Source organism: Rhinatrema bivittatum, chromosome 8 (assembly GCF_901001135.1).
Source record: "Rhinatrema bivittatum chromosome 8, aRhiBiv1.1, whole genome shotgun sequence".
Classification (NCBI taxonomy): Eukaryota; Metazoa; Chordata; class Amphibia; order Gymnophiona; family Rhinatrematidae; genus Rhinatrema; species Rhinatrema bivittatum.
The window spans coordinates 224,130,669-224,147,154 of record NC_042622.1 but is presented as its reverse complement, the minus strand read 5'-3'; the positions used below and the strand labels follow the sequence as shown (position 1 = coordinate 224,147,154).

Here is a 16,486-nt window from a genome sequence, read left to right as displayed (position 1 = left end):
CCATGCTCTTATACGTGTTTTTATCCACACATATATGCTCTCACACGCACAGATGCTCTCTCACCCACACAAACTCTCACTCACACCCATACACATGCTGTCTCATATATACGCACATATACACATGCTCTCTCATACACACAAACTCTCACTCACACCCATACACATGCTGTCTCATACATACGCACATATACACATGCTCTCTCAGACACACACACTCTCACTCACACCCATACACATGCTGTCTCATACATACGCACATATACACATGCTCTCTCATACACACAAACTCTCACTCACACCCATACACATGCTGTCTCATACATACGCACATATACACATGCTCTCTCAGACACACACACTCTCACTCACACCCATACACATGCTGTCTCATACATACGCACATATACACACTCTCACTCACACCCATACACATGCTCTCACAGACACACACACACTCTCCTTTTCCTTACTCACACGTGTCTTTCTCTTTAGGCTGTGGGTGGAATGAGCTCAGCAGGCAGCTGGCGGCCTCATTTTCTTTTGCTGCCGGCAGCTGCCGGGCATATTCCCAACTTCTGCCACTGCTGGGGTTGGGCTTTGCTGGCGGTCCACTGGGGCTTCTTCCTTCTTCGGCCACTGGGCCTCCTTCCTTCCTTTGACATGAGGTTTCTTTTCTGGCCCACGGGATTGGGGAATCCCATGTGCCTGTAGGTAAATCTGCTTGTGGCACAAGGTGAGGTGAATGCCGAAGGAGAATTTTGGGGGACACTTTTTGCCACTCCAAAATGTTGCTGCCCGAGTCTGCCGTCTCACCCCTGCCTCATTATAGAGCCACCTCCTGGTGGATAAGGTTCTGGTAGTGTGTTAGGAAGGGACAGATTTTGGTGGTGATAAAGAGAAAGAAATGAAATGTTTCAGTAGTGTTTTGGATATGTGTAGAAAAGGAGAGATAAGTCAAAGAAGAACCCATAAGTTACAGGCTGAGGAGACTGCGAGGATGGCAGAAAGGGGGAAGAGGGGAAGTGGGTTTGAAGAAAAAGATAAGGAGTTTGGTCTTGGCCATGTTGCATGTAAGCTGGCGGTAGGACATCCAGGCAGTAATTTCAGGCAAGCAGGCTGAGATCTGGGAGTGGACTTCTGATCAAATTTCTGGTGTAGAGAGGTAGATCTGGGAATCATCAGCATGGGAAGTGATCAGAGCACCAAGGGGAATTAGTATAGAGAGAAAAGAGAAGAGGGCCTAACCTACCAGCTGACAAAAGAGAATCCACCAGAGGGCAGGTTAAAAGTGTGATGGGAGAGGTGCGAACCAAACCCAGATTGGATTTGGAGTTCTGAAATCCAAGTGAAGACAGATTATCAAGGAGTAGGTGGTGATCAACAATATCAGAAGCAAAGAATAGGCCAAGGAGGATAATGAACAAGGAAAGGCCTTTGGTTTTAGCCATAAACAAGTTACTGGAGTGCTGTTTCTGTGGAATGTTGAGGGCAAAAACCAGACCTGAGTGGATTGTGAAATGGCTTGAGATGAAAGAAAGTCAAGATAGCGGAGATGAACAGCACATTTGAGTGGTTTGGATGTGAAGGGGAGGAGGGAGATGGGAAGATAGTTAGCAGGGCAGGTAGGATCCAGTGAGGGTTTTTTTTTGAGGAGTGGAGGGATCACAGCATGTTTGAAGGCAGTGGGGAGAGTTACAGTAGAAAGGAAAGTGATAGATTGAGGCTCTGATAGATAGCAGGGATGACCTCAGGGGAGCTGGATGGGAATACGGTCAGAGGAACAAGTAGTCAGTTTGGATGAGGGATGAAGATGGACAGTGTCCTCAGCTTTAATTTCAGACAAGGAAGAGGGTGGCAGGGTTCAGAGGAAGGAGAGAGGAATTAAATGGGAGAGGGGGATAGGGGCGGCATCTGTCTGTATCTCTCTCTGTGCATGTCAGACTGCCTTTCTGTTTGCCATATCTTCACTTAGATTCATTCATTTCTGGAATTTTGTGGAATTGATGGATGGGTATTTATAGCTAAATGAGCTTAGTATGTATCCTGTATGCATCATCCAGCCATCAGGGAGGATTTTGGACATTATTAGACTCCTAAGGCATGGTGTTTCTGAATCCTGGTTGCACATCAGAGGTAAAGCTGGGGGCAGTCTTCAGCCTAATCCCTCCCACCTCGATGCCCCCAGCTTCCCAACTCAGCTGTCTGATGTCTGCCCCCTTTACCTCTCTCTTCCATGTAGACGTGGCAGGCCTTCTGTGACTTTCCAGAGATCACCGACATAGGCATAACCCAGGTATGCTACGAGAAGAAGCCCGTGGAAGGCCGTATCGTCACCATTACCAAGCAAGAAAACAAAGCCCTGGTATGTGGTCCTCTTAGTGCCACAAGACGGCATGGACAGTGGCAGAGTATCTCAAACCCGTCCCACTGACCCCACAGGGCCTCCAGTGCATGCAGACTTATCTCTTGCATGGTTATTGTGGATATCTTGACATCCCAGCAGGCTATGGGGTCACTGGGACAGGTTTGGGAAGCTCTGCCTTCGTGGTTGCTTACTTTCCATGGGAGCCAGAACTGAATTATGAAAATCAATTATCATGGGATTTTTCTCTGCTGTTCCCTATCCCCCCCCCCCAGTCCAGTCCAGGGATTTTAAGTTCTCGTCCAATGGAGTTGCCTAGCAGTTAGAGCAGCAGGCTGAGACCCACTGCCACTCCTTGTGACCTTAGGCAAGTCACTTCATCCTTCTTTGACTCAGGTGATTGTAAGCCCTCTGGGACAGGGACCTATCTACTGTACCTAAATTTAACGCAACTTGAGCTTGGGCTTGGAAAAGTAACTAATTAAATCTAAAATCCAAAGGAAACTACAAATCCCAAAATGCAGTGGGGAGGAATTAAAAACAACAACAACAAAATACCCTCAAAATGGTGACCTCGGCCTATTGCTGATAGCGCGGAAGATGTCCGGTGACTTTTTTTTTTTGGGTGAACTTGTTTGGAGTCAGGGTGGGACTTGCTGGGTGATATTAGTGGCTGCCGCCAGGGTGTGATCCTCCTTTGATGGTATTTCTCCGCCCTCTGCAGGAAGCTGAGTTCTCTGCCCAGAAGGAGGCGCAGTCCTTCGTCTCGCTCATAGATGGATACTACCGGCTCACGGTGGACACCTGCCACTACTTCTGCGAGGAAGTGGCTCCGCCCCAGCTACTGTGGAACCTCCAGAACCAGTGTCACGGGCCAATCACGTGAGGAGATGATCCCTGCCTTATGATGGCGACAGGCTGCCTGGTCCTAGTTCCTCTCGGGGGGGGGGGGGGGGGGGGGGGGTGTCCAGAACTGCAGGTCCCTGCAGGCAGTGGGATAAAGCCGGGACTGAATCTGCCTGTCCTGGAAAGACGGACCCAATTGTTCACCCTACTTTTAAGCCAGTGGTTCCAAGCCCAGTCCCAGTAATTCCCCCTAACTGGTCTGGTTTTCTGGATATCCATAGCGAATATGCATGATTGAGATTTACATGTGCTGGGTTCAAGAATAAGGTTAATGCATGCAAATTTAATGTGGACAAGTGCAAGGTGATGCATATAGGGAAAAATAACCCATGCTATAATTACACAATGTTGGGTTCCATACTAGGTGCTACAACCCAAGAAAGAGATCTAGGCGTCATAGTGGATAACACATTGAAATTGTCGGCTCAGTGTGCTGCGGCAGTCAAAAAAGCAAACAGAATGTTGGGAATTATTAGAAAGGGAACGGTGAATAAAATGTAAAATGTCATAATGCCTCTGTATCGCTCCATGGTGAGACCGCACCTTGAATACTGTGTACAATTCTGGTCGCAGCATCTCAAAAAAGATATAATTGCGATGGAGAAGGTACAGAGAAGGGCAACCAAAATGATAAAGGGGATGGAACAGCTCCCCTATGAGGAAAGGCTGAAGAGGTTAGGGCTGTTCAGCTTGGAGAAGAGACGGCTGAGGGGGGATATGATAGAGGTGTTTAAAATCATGAGAGGTCTAGAACGGGTAGATGTGAATCGGTTATTTACTCTTTCGGATAGTAGAAAGACTAGGGGGCACTCCATGAAGTTAGTATGTGGCACATTTAAAACTAATTGGAGAAAGTTCTTTTTTACTCAACGCACAATTAAACTCTGGAATTTGTTGCCAGAGGATGTGGTTAGTGCAGTTAGTATAGCTGTGTTTGAAAAAGGATTGGATAAGTTCTTGGAGGAGAAGTCCATTACCTGCTATTAAGTTCACTTACGGGCGGATTTTAAAAGCCCTGCTCGCGTAAATCCGCCCGGATTTACGCGAGCAGGGCCCTCGCGTGCCGGCGCACCTATTTTGCATAGGCCACCGGCGCACGCAGAGCCCCGGGACGCGTGTAAGTCCCAGGGTTTTTTCAAGGGGGTGTGTCGGGGGTGGGGCCGAATGACGCGGCGTATCAGGGGTGGGACTGGGGGCGTGGTGCCAGCCCGGGGGCGTGGTCCAGGCCTCCGGACTACGCCCCCGGGTTGGATGACGGCGCGCCAGCGGACTGCTGGCATGCGTAGATTTACGTCTGCTTCTAGCAGGCGTAAATCGAAGGACAAAGGTAAGGGGGGGGGGGTTTAGATAGGGCCGGGGGGGGGGGGGGGGTTAGGGAGGGGAAGGTGAGGGGGGGGCGAAAGAAAGTTCCCTCCGAGGCCGCTCCGATTTCGGAGCGGCCTCGGAGGGAACAGAGGCAGGCTGCGTGCCGATCCAGGATTTTATAAGATACGCACGGCTATGCGCGTATCTTATAAAATCCAGCGTACTTTTGTTTGCGCCTGATGCGCGAACAAAAGTACGCGATCGCGCTTTTTTAAAAAATCTACCCCTTAGAGAATAGCCACTGCCATTAGCAATGGTTACATGGAATAGACTTAGTTTTTGGGTACTTGCCAGGTTCTTATGGCCTGGATTGGCCACTGTTGGAAACAGGATGCTGGGCTTGATGGACCCTTGGTCTGACCCAGTATAGCATGTTCTTATGTTCTTATCATTCTCATGCATATCCACTGTGGCTGTCTTGAAAACCCGCCTTCAAATCCAATTAATGAGAATCAAAAAATTCACAAAATTAATACAAAACATATGTAAAATTTTAATATGGCGGCTTCATGGATAAATACAGTATATCTATGATAAGAGCTGTATTGCTATATTCAGAAGAAAAGGGAAACATATTTTTAGTGACGATATCATTGTTTCCACATATTGGGAAGACGAGGAAGATCGTTCTCGTGACGACGTTTGGAGGCGAAAGGGAAGATTTTTTTGTTTTGATGCAAGTTTTCTTGATACATTTGGAAAACGATTTGTAAGATATGGCATACTTTTCCTTGACATACTGGGAAAACAATCTATAAGATATGTTACAGACGTGAGGAGGGTTTGAATTTATGCCGTGGTAAATGTATTTAAAATATCTTTTTGAAGACACACTACAGATTGAAGCTTTGATGAATGCTATTAATAAATGCATTTGTATTATTGTATTTTATAGAGGAATATTTTTTTGTATCCTGCTTTAAGGTATGAATGTGGTGTGATTGGGAAATTTAGATTTAGGTTATATATATTGTATTTATCTATGAAGCTGCTATAATACAATTTTGCTTATGTTTTGGATTATTTTCTGTGAATTTTTTGACTCTCAGTAATTGGATTTGTGTGTAGCTTTATACATTGAGAGTCACGTGTAATTTGATTTATCTTGAAAACCCACCATTTGAGGTGGAGGTGGTGCTGTGTACAGCCCCGGATTTATTGCTGGCAGGAGAAAGGAAAATAAGTTTATTGGCTGAAGGGAAATGGGGGGCAGTTGACCACCTCAATTTAACCAGAGAGCGAGCTTTTTCAGTAGCCGGCCCTACCCGTTGGAGCGCTCTACCGGAGAATCGGAGAGGCTTAATGTGCCCTAAATCTTTTAAAAAGGCATGAAAACCACATCTGTTTGTTCAGGCGTCCTTAGAGTGATGCTGTACAATGACCTCCCCCATTTTTATAGAAGACGAAGTCGTTACACCTGACCCCATATGGACCTAGCTATTCTATCATAAAAAGCTGGCATTTGTTTGATTTAATGCTTACTGATTGGGTTTTTTTGTGTGTGATTCGTCTAAGAACTTTTAGTATGAATGTTTTATTATTGTTTGTACTCCGCCTCGAACCTTGATACGAGAGCGGATAAAAAAATATCCTTTTAAATAAATACATAAATAAATTTAAAAAAAAGATGGTCATCATCTCACTACCCGGGTCAGCTGAAGAGGCAGATCCAGATCCAGTCCAGGTTTTGCCCCTTTACCATGGGATCCGCCTGTTCGGTTGGACCTGGCCTAAGGAGGCGATCCAGCTCAGCGCCTTTGTTTCCCAGGACTCCATGGTTCAGCGTCTCTCCCTCTCTCTCTCTCCCTCAGCTCTGAGTTTGCCGTGAACAAGCTGAAGCGGTTGGGCAGCAGCGGGGGCCATTATATCGTGCGCTGCACCCCGCAGCATTTCGACAGATACTTCCTCACCGTCTGCATTGAGGTAGGGACGACGGCTCCCGCTCCCGCTCTTGTCTTGTCCTCTCCTCTTTCAGCACCCCTTCTCACTCCCCGCACTCTCCACCGTCCCCTCTCCTCACTCCCCGCACCCTCCATTATCCCCTCGCCCCCCCCCCCCCCCACGGCTCTCCCTTTTCCTCATCCTATGTGCTCTCATCTTGTCTTCCTGCGACTTGTCCCGCCTTGTGGAACTGCATGGTGGTTGGGTGAAACCCACCTCCCTTTGTGTCTCTCTTCCCCCTCCTGCCAGACGTCCCTGGGCAAAGACTACAAGGATTGCCTGGTCACCAAGACAGACTCTGGTTACTCTTTGCTGGGGGTCCCACGGTGCTTCCACGGCCTGAAGGAACTGCTGGAGTACTACCAGACTGCGACGCTGCACGCCAGGAAAATCACCATCCAGCTCCACAGCTGTTACCCACCCGTGCCGAAAGGTAACGAGGGGGCAGGGAAGGCTGGGGCTCCGGAGAGGTGCTCAGCGGTGCGGCGCTGCTGCTCCGCAGGGAACGGAAGGCGCTCCCTACCCCGAGTGAGAAGAGGAGGTGGAAGGCTGCACTGTCTGGGTCCTCCAGTTCTGTATTCACATTAGAGAGAGGACAGAGGAGGGGGAGGAAGAGTGGGGCCCGCGGAGCTGCAGAGAGCTGTGCACTCAAATCCCTGCTCTGCTAGCTGTAGTGCGGCTGAGGTCGTCGTGAGCCTATGAAAGCGTTTGTCCTCGTGATACACGGGAGGTGCGCACGTCGTGCTGACCAGGCTGACCCAGCTGATGCCTTCTCTGTTTCTCTGCTTTTTCTTCACTCTCGCCGTGTTCCTGCCCTTGCCAAAGAAAAATCAAACTTGTTAATCGTGAGGGGAAGCTGCCCACAGCCCCCAACCTCCCCCACCGGGAGCCGGAAGAAGATCAGTCAGATGACCTTCCAGAACATCAGGCCGGAGAACCTCGTCTGGGTACGCCGTGTGCTCCGCATGTGCTGTGGGCCGCGTGGCGCGTGACGTCGAGCCTCTGCGCGTGGGACGGGCCGAGGCTTGATTTCATGTCCCGCTCCTTTCTCTTCCGCCAGGGGGAGAGCCTGGGGCAGGGATCCTTTACGAAGATCTTCCGGGGCACCAAGAAGGACACGGACCACGAGGAAAGCTACGAGACGGAGGTGGTGCTGAAGGTGCTGGACGGCGCCTACAGGAACTTCAGTGAGGTGAGGCCTAGGGTGTGAGCTTCCCCCAACCCCCTTCTTCACTATCCTTTCCCCCTGCCCTTCTTCAGCCTCTCCGGCCCACATCTTCAACCTTCTCACCCTCCTCCACCTGCCCTCTTCGCTGTCCTCGCCCCTGCCCTTCTCCAGCCGTCCTCCCCCGTTTCCAAACTCTCGTCTACCCCTTTTTTCAGCCCTCTCCACCCTCCCCTTCCCCTCTTCCAACCCCCCTTCTCCAGCCTCCTGCTCAGAGCCTGGGAAAGTCAAAGGTTTATCTGCACTGGAGAGAAGCAGAGATGGAGGGAGAAACCGAGGCTGTTTGGGAGGGAGGGAGCTCGGATGAATAACAGGATGTCTGAAGGTTTTGTTTCTGGATTTTGATTCTTTGGTACAGTCCTTTCTGGAAGCAGCGAGTGTGATGAGTCAGATCTCCCACAAACATCTCGTCCTGCTCCATGGGGTCTGTGTGGGCACTGACAGTAAGTGAGAGCATTCCATCCCATCTATAAAGGTTACAGCCGGTCAGTGGGAGCTGCAGTCTACCTGTGCTTTATTCCTGACTGCAGTTCTCCTGATGCACGTGTGTGTGAAGCTCAGCCCCGGCTGTCCTGCTTCTCCCTAGTGCTTTTGGCAGCTTGGTGCAGGTGTGTGTGCAAGTCTCGGCCTCAGGTCTGCTTCTTTTCCCTGATTTCAGGTTTCCTGGTGCAGGTGTGTGCAAGTCTCGGCCTCAGGTCTGCTTCTTTTCCCTGATTTCAGGTTTCCTGGTGCAGGTGTGTGCAAGTCTCGGCCTCAGGTGTGCTGCTTCTCCCTGATTTCAGGTTTCCTGGTGCAGGTGTGTGTGAGGCTGAGCCTCAGGTCTGCTTCTTTTCCCTGATTTCAGGTTTCCTGGTGCAGGTGTGTGTGAGGCTCGGCCTCAGGTGTGCTTCTTTTCCCTGATTTCAGGTTTTCTGGTGCAGGTGTGTGTGAGGCTCGGCCTCAGGCGTGCTGCTTCTCCCTGATTTCAGGTTTCCTGGTGCAGGTGTGTGTGAGGCTCGGCCTCAGGTCTGCTTCTTTTCCCTGATTTCAGGTTTCCTGGTGCAGGTGTGTGTGAGGCTCGGCCTCAGGTCTGCTTCTTTTCCCTGATTTCAGGTTTCCTGGTGCAGGTGTGTGCAAGTCTCGGCCTCAGGTCTGCTTCTTTTCCCTGATTTCAGGTTTCCTGGTGCAGGTGTGTGCAAGTCTCGGCCTCAGGTGTTCTGCTTCTCCCTGATTTCAGGTTTCCTGGTGCAGGTGTGTGTGAGGCTGAGCCTCAGGTCTGCTTCTTTTCCCTGATTTCAGGTTTCCTGGTGCAGGTGTGTGTGAGGCTCGGCCTCAGGTCTGCTTCTTTTTCCCTGATTTCAGGTTTCCTGGTGCAGGTTGTGTGAGGCTCAGCCTCAGGTGTGCTTCTTTTCCCTGATTTCAGGTTTTCTGGTGCAGGTGTGTGTGAGGCTCGGCCTCAGGCGTGCTGCTTCTCCCTGATTTCAGGTTTCCTGGTGCAGGTGTGTGTGAGGCTCGGCCTCAGGTCTGCTTCTTTTCCCTGATTTCAGGTTTCCTGGTGCAGGTGTGTGTGAGGCTCGGCCTCAGGTGTGCTTCTTTTCCCTGATTTCAGGTTTCCTGGTACAGGTGTGTGTGAGGCTCGGCCTCAGGTGTGCTGCTTCTCCCTGATTTCAGGTTTCCTGGTACAGGTGTGTGTGAGGCTCGGCCTCAGATCTGCTTCTTTTCCCTGATTTCAGGTTTCCTGGTGCAGGTGTGTGTGAGGCTCGGCCTCAGGTGTGCTTCTTTTCCCTGATTTCAGGTTTCCTGGTGCAGGTGTGTGTGAGGCTCGGCCTCAGGTGTGCTTCTTTTCCCTGATTTCAGGTTTCCTGGTGCAGGTGAGTGTGAGGCTCGGCCTCAGGTGTGCTTCTTTTCCCTGATTTCAGGTTTCCTGGTGCAGGTGTGTGTGAGGCTCGGCCTCAGGTGTGCTTCTTTTCCCTGATTTCAGGTTTCCTGGTGCAGGTGTGTGTGAGGCTCGGCCTCAGGTGTGCTTCTTTTCCCTGATTTCAGGTTTCCTGGTGCAGGGGGGTGTGAGGCTCGGCCTCAGGTGTGCTTCTTTTCCCTGATTTCAGGTTTCCTGGTGCAGGGGGGTGTGAGGCTCGGCCTCAGGTGTGCTTCTTTTCCCTGATTTCAGGTTTCCTGGTGCAGGGGGGTGTGAGGCTCGGCCTCAGGTGTGCTTCTTTTCCCTGATTTCAGGTTTCCTGGTGCAGGGGGGTGTGAGGCTCGGCCTCAGGTCTGCTTCTTTTCCCTGATTTCAGGTTTCCTGGTGCAGGGGGGTGTGAGGCTCGGCCTCAGGTGTGCTGCTTCTCCCTGATTTCAGGTTTCCTGGTGCAGGTGTGTGTGAGGCTCGGCCTCAGGTGTGCTTCTTTTCCCTGATTTCAGGTTTCCTGGTGCAGGTGTGTGTGAGGCTCGGCCTCAGGTCTGCTTCTTTTCCCTGATTTCAGGTTTCCTGGTGCAGGGGGGTGTGAGGCTCGGCCTCAGGTGTGCTGCTTCTTTTCCCTGATTTCAGGTTTCCTGGTGCAGGTGTGTGTGAGACTCAGCCTCAGGTCTGCTTCTTTTCCCTGATTTCAGGTTTCCTGGTGCAGGTGTGTATGAGGCTCGGCTTCAGGTGTGCTGCTTCTCCCTGATTTCAGGATTCCTGGTGCAGGTGTGTGTGAGGCTCGGCCTCAGGTCTGCTTCTTTTCCCTGATTTCAGGTTTCCTGGTGCAGGGGGGTGTGAGGCTCAGCCTCAGGTCTGCTTTTGCCTAGTGCTGTTGGTAATCCTGGTGCCGCTGTGTCCAAGTCTTGCCTGCAGGTGTCCTGCTTCTCCCCGTCTGCAGGTATCTTGCTGCAGGTGTGTGTGTGCGTGTGAGTGAGGCTCAGCCTCACACGTGCTGCTCCTCTCCAATGCTGCTGATATCCTGGTACAGGTGTGCATGAGGCTCGGCCTCAGGCGTGCTGCTTCTCCTCGGCTCTGCAGGTATCATGGTACAGGAGTATGTGAAGTTCGGACCTCTGGACATGTACCTTAAGAAGCACAAGGACAACAGCCGGATCACGGTCAGGTGGAAGCTTGAAGTGGCCAAGCAGCTCGCCTATGCTCTCAACTTTCTGGTGAGTCATCAGAGCCAAACATTCATCAGCAGAGGCCTCAGATTGGCTGTGCAATCTGCTAACATCATTAATTGGGGGGGGGGGGGGGGGGGGGGAGAATTTCCAAACTTTCCAGCTAAATGCGAAATTTGTGGGTGCTTTGTCCCCCACCGATCTTGCACCTCAGTTCTGAAGGGAAAGTATCTTGTGTACCTTCCCTTGGAATTTTGCCACCCTGCGGAGATTGGCATCTGCATTTTGATGGGGTGAAATTTCTCCGAGAATTAACGCGTGCAGGTTTGAAAATGCAATCTGCGTGAGCTATTGTCTGATCCTGCCCAAAATGCCCCTCCAGGAGCGGCTCTGCTCATGCCGGCGAAAGGCCCCGTGGGTAGCAGAACAGCGCTTTACTTCCAGCCCCGGGGTGGGGACAGGGGAAAGGTTTTGCAGCTGAATACTGTTGCCTCATCTCCCAAAAGGACAAGGTACGCCTGTCTAGGTACAGCAAGAGGTAAAGAGGAAATTAAGGTGTGGAAGAACTTTCATACAAAGAGAGCCTCAGAAACTAGGACTAGGTCTGCTGGAGGCAAGGCATAAAAGCAGGTAAGGTGCAGAGAAATTACACAGGACGCTCTTAGTCACCACCGAGCGTTTTTCCTCTAGCAACAAAATGGGAAAAACCCTCAGCATACCTGGGCCTGTGTTTCACAAGATAAGAATTAGGAACTCCCGGCATTACCTTTAAAGCAAACAGGCACATTCACTGTCACAGGATGCTGTGAGGCAAACCCTGCAGCTGGGGTCAGAAAGGGATTTAACAGGGTTATGCAAGACAGGAGGGTCATTAAAGTGACGGCAGGGAGGTGACACCAGAAATGGGCAGGGTGAGAGAGCGGGCAGCCAACTCTGCCCAACCCCCCCCTGGGAAGGCCCCGCTGCCACCGAGCGCTGAGCTGGACAGACACCCCCCCCCCCCCCCCCCCCGGGTGGGACGCAGGTCTGGCAGTCCTCATGTCTTTGTGTTCTCCTCCTTCCCCTCCCCCGCAGGGAGACAAGAACATCATCCATGGCAATGTGTCGGCCAAGAACATCCTGCTGAGCCGAGAGGGAGATGCCAGCGCCGGGAGCCCCCCCTTTATTAAACTGAGCGACTCTGGGGTCAGCATCAGCGCCCTGACCAAGGAACGTGAGTGCAGAATGCTGGGGGAGGGGCAAGGAGAAGGCAGAAAGCCCCAGCCAGCAGCCTGGCGCTGGGGGGTGAATTACGTGAAGCAGGCGGAGAGGCAGGCAGGCAGGTTACAGGCTGCAATAGCTCCCTCCGCTCCAGTAAGGTAGTTTTAACATTAGTCCCAGTGAACGCCAGGAGCCCTGTCATTCCTGGCTGTTTGATGGTCCTCAGTTCATAAGGACTGTGCAGTCTTCACTCTCTCTCATCACCACCTAAGGAATGAGGAAGGAATTTATTTGACCCGAGGCGAGGCTCATTGGGATCCTCTGGATCACCACCGCACATGCAATTACCCAAAGCCACTAATGCAGCCACACTTATTTATTTATTTAAAGCCACTAATCCAGCCACACTTATTTATTTATTTATAAGCCACTAATCCAGAACCCATGCTCGGCGGTGTTCAAAATAGGGCCCAGAAACACAGCTTATCCCAATCCCTTCCTAACCCGAATCATGCTAGTAGGTGTGTTGCAGGCAGCCTCCTCTCTCCAGGGAGAAAATACCAGTTAAAAACACAAACCTCCAGCCTGGCAGAGAGCACAGAGCTGACTGAGGATATGTCTTAACCCCTTCCATGCCCCTGGATCAGTTCCTGCCCAAGTGCCTGTTCCCTGTACATAACCGGATCAGTCCAGACGGTGGGTTGAGCCTCCTTTCCAGCAGGTGGAGACAGACCAAATCTGAAAGGGTATCCTATGTCAGGACAGAGCCTACCCGGCATCCCTTCAGCATTTGTCTGTCTCCAGCAGGTGCAGCACGTCTCCCTTCGGTCTCCTGATCTAGGCTAGTCAGCCTTCTTTTTCTTCTTGGATCAAGCAAGTACAATCAATCCAATCAAAATCCTTAGGGATTTTGATTGGATTTCTTCCTATAAAAAAAAAAAAAAGAAGAGAGAGTTTAATTTTTAGTCTGTGCAGGAGACAGTCCCGTCTCCTGGCTCTTGCCGGACTCAGGGGGGCTTCGCCCCTTGTGCGGAGCATAGCCTGAGTCCATGGTTGCTTCCAGGTGTGGGGATCAAGGCTGGTGGTCCAGTCATTCGTCTCCCCGCCGGCTGCCTAGGGAGCATAGTGCTCCATTGTTGTGCTCAGTCTGAGTTAATAAATAAATAAATAAATAAATAAAATTATAAGAAGACTTTAATTTGGCTTTACCTGGCATTCAAACCGGCAGCCAGATAGACAGGAGCGTGCAGGCTTCACTCCCCTGCCTCTGCTCCTGCCGGCGGGCTGCCAATCATATCTATTTTTAACTTTTTTCTTCAGCGTGCGGCTCCTCTTCACTGAGGATGCCGCGCCCAGCAGCCTGCCTAGCGTGTGGGCAGCCCTCGTGACGCTTATCGCACGAGGGGCTCTGTTCAGCCTGCCTGCCTGCCGGGTGAGGAAGGCCCCTCCTCGGCAGGGCAGGCAAATTCAGCCCGTGTGCGGAACCCCCAGTGCATGGCCAGGCCGTTCCCGGGTTGGCAAAGCCCGGGAAAGGCGGCCATTTTGGGTTTTTCTTCAGCTCCCGATTTGGAGCTGCCTGGGGCTGGGGAGCCAGATTTTAGCGATTTTCCCCCCAATTTGAGCCCCGAGGCCCCCCAGGATGTGGTCCCTGACCCCCCTCCCCCCCATGGGAAATCTAAAGCTTGTTTTTCTTCAGAATTTGTTGTCCTCCTGCATAAATCCTATTTGGCTAGCTTGCAGGAGGAGGAGGAGGGCTCCCCCCCCTGGCCCCCCCCCCGGCAAAAATTCCGCACCCCGCGCCGCTACCTATTTGTCCTGCCGCAGAACCTCCGGGGTCCGTTCGGGTGCGGGTAGTCCCGGGGGTGGCCCCCATCCCTGACACCCCGGTAGCCCCAGTTATTCCGGGTCCCGATCCCACTTCAGATTTGGCGAGCGCACTCCCACCCCTGGAGGGGGACGATCCTAGGGTTCTCCGCATGTTTCAGCGTGAGGAGTTGGAGCCCCTCATCCCTTTTGTCCTCCAGGAGCTGGGGCTGGAGGGGCCCCCCTGCGGATACCCTTACGGCCTCCTTGCCCAAGAATATGGACCCAGTCCTGGCGGGACTCAGGGCCCCGGCAAGCGCTTTTCCTTTTCATCCCATGCACAAGTTGCTGCTCCTGCGGGAATGGGAGGCTCCTGAAGCGGGACTCCGGGTGGGGCGGGCTATGGATAAGCTCTACCCCCTCCCGGAGGAATGCTTAAACATGTTGAAGATCCCCACCGTGGACTCCTCGGTCTCTGCGGTCACCAAGCACACCACTATCCCTGTGGTGGGATCGACGGCTCTGAAGGACGGACAGGACCGCAAGCTCGAGGCCCATATGAAGTGCATCTTTGAAGTCCTGGCTCTGGGGGTCCGAGCCACTATCTGCACCAGTCTCATGCAGCGGGCAAGTCTCAGGTGGGTTCAACAATTACTCGGCACCCAGGACCTCCCGTCGGCAGAGGCGGAGCAGGCTGAACGTCTGGAAGCCGTCATCGCATATGGGGCTGATGCGCTCTACGACCTCTTCCACGTCCAGGTGAAGGCGATGGCGTCGGCGGTGTCTGCTAGATGGCTCCTCTGGCTGCGCAATTGGTGGGCCGAACCGTCCTCCAAGGCACGACTGGGCACGTTACCCTTCAAAGGTAAGTTGCTTTCTGGAGAGGACCTTGAGAAGCTTATTGATTCCTTGGGGGAAAATAAGGTTCATAAGCTTCCTGAGGACTGTCCGAAACAATCTCGTTCCTTTACGCCCTCCCGTCCTCGCTTCCAGGGACAGAGGAGGTATTCGCCTTGCGGACGAGGTGGCTCCTCTAGGGGTTATTCTTCTCAGTCTCAATCTTGGTCTCAGCCCTTTTGTGGGCGTCGCTCCTTTCGCGAGGCCAGTCCCAGCGCCCCACCGATTCAGGTATTTCCCTCCAGATGGTGCCTTCCTTCTTGCCGAAGGTTGTCTTTACCTTCCATGTCAACCAGTCGGTGGAGCTTCCAGCATTCTCCACCGAGGAGATTGCAGGTACCGCTGGCGGCGATCTTCGTAAACTGGATGTTAAACGAGTTCCACTCCGGTATCTTTAGGGTCTTTAGGGTCTCGGACCATCTTTTTGTCCTCTGGAGTGGTTCCAATCGGGGTTAACCGGCTTCTAAGACTACTATTGCACGGTGGTTGAAAGAGACGATTTCCTCGACCTATCTTTGCCAGGGTCGGGTGGTTCCTGAGGGCCTAAAGGCTCATTCGTTGCGTTCTCAAGCTACTTCCTGGGCGGAGAGCCAATCAGTTTCTCCGCAAGAGATTTCCAGGGCCGCCACATAGACGTCCCTGCATACTTTTGCTCGACACTACCGTCTGGATGTGCAAGCACCGTTTTTTGGTTCCTTTGGGCGGCAAGTGCTTCGAGCGGGACTGTCTCGGTCCCACCCGGGCTAGGGAAACTTTGGTACATCCCACGGTCTGGACTGATCTGGGTACGTACAGGGAAAGGAAAATGAGTTCTTACCTGATAATTTTCATTCCTGTAGCACCACGGATCAGTCCAGACGCCCTTCCCTGTTTGTCTTTTTCTTACTGTCCACTCGAGCCTTGTTATTGCAGATTCGCAGAACTCAATACTTCATTTTCTACAGAACACTGAGCGATTACACCGGAAGCCTTGGTTGTTCGAGCACCAAGTATATGCAAGAGCGCTTAGTTTTACCATGTTTTTTTACATTGTTATGGAGTTGCTCAATTGAGTTTTTTGGTTACTTGCTTGATCCTTTTCTTGTTTTTTTGTTTTCTGCTTTGACAATGGTTATACTGAAGGGCTGCAGGGTAGGCTCTGTCCTCATATAGGACACCCTTTCAGATTTGGTCTGTCTCCACCTGCTGGAAAGGAGGCTCAACCCACAGTCCGGACTGATCCGTGGTACTACAGGAACGAAAATTAACAGGTAAGAACTAATTTTCCTTTATCTGTCCTCTCCTTGCAGTGCTGACAGACCGCATCCCCTGGGTGGCGCCGGAGTGTGTGTACGATCCCAGGAGCCTGGCTCAGGAGTCGGACCGCTGGAGCTTTGGCACCACGCTCTGGGAGATCTTCAGCAGTGGGAGCCTTCCCCTAAGCATCCTGGAGCCGGCAGTGGTAAAATGTTCCCGTTGTGACGTCTTGCTTCTGTCCTCTGCATCTCTCCTTAAGGAGCCGTCCCGCAGGTCCTCTTGGCTTGCTCCTTCCCATGTGACACTCAGTGGGGGCTTATCATATGTAGACTTTCTCCTTGTGCCTTAAAATCTAGCACTCGGCATAGAAGCATGACGGCAGAAAAAGACCGTATGGCCCACCCCTCCAATTGGTTTAGCATTATAATCCTCATCACTTCCTTAGAGACCCCCTGTATTTATCCCATGCTTTCGTGAATTCTCATGCTGTT

At 51.9% G+C, this 16,486-nt stretch overlaps 1 protein-coding gene across 2 annotated transcripts in view; it reads left to right on the top strand.

Annotated features, from left to right (window-relative positions):
* JAK3 (Janus kinase 3) overlaps positions 1-16,486 on the top strand; it is a 73,121-nt gene that overhangs the window by 28,450 nt on the left and 28,185 nt on the right. For both annotated transcript variants that reach the window (XM_029613726.1, XM_029613725.1), the window contains exons 7-16: positions 2,243-2,365; positions 3,090-3,247; positions 6,448-6,559; positions 6,827-7,010; positions 7,403-7,524; positions 7,638-7,769; positions 8,161-8,245; positions 10,774-10,907; positions 11,934-12,072; positions 16,049-16,200. In XM_029613726.1, the coding sequence (XP_029469586.1) occupies positions 2,243-2,365; positions 3,090-3,247; positions 6,448-6,559; positions 6,827-7,010; positions 7,403-7,524; positions 7,638-7,769; positions 8,161-8,245; positions 10,774-10,907; positions 11,934-12,072; positions 16,049-16,200 (1,341 nt within the window). The remainder of the gene's footprint in view (positions 1-2,242; positions 2,366-3,089; positions 3,248-6,447; positions 6,560-6,826; positions 7,011-7,402; positions 7,525-7,637; positions 7,770-8,160; positions 8,246-10,773; positions 10,908-11,933; positions 12,073-16,048; positions 16,201-16,486) is intronic.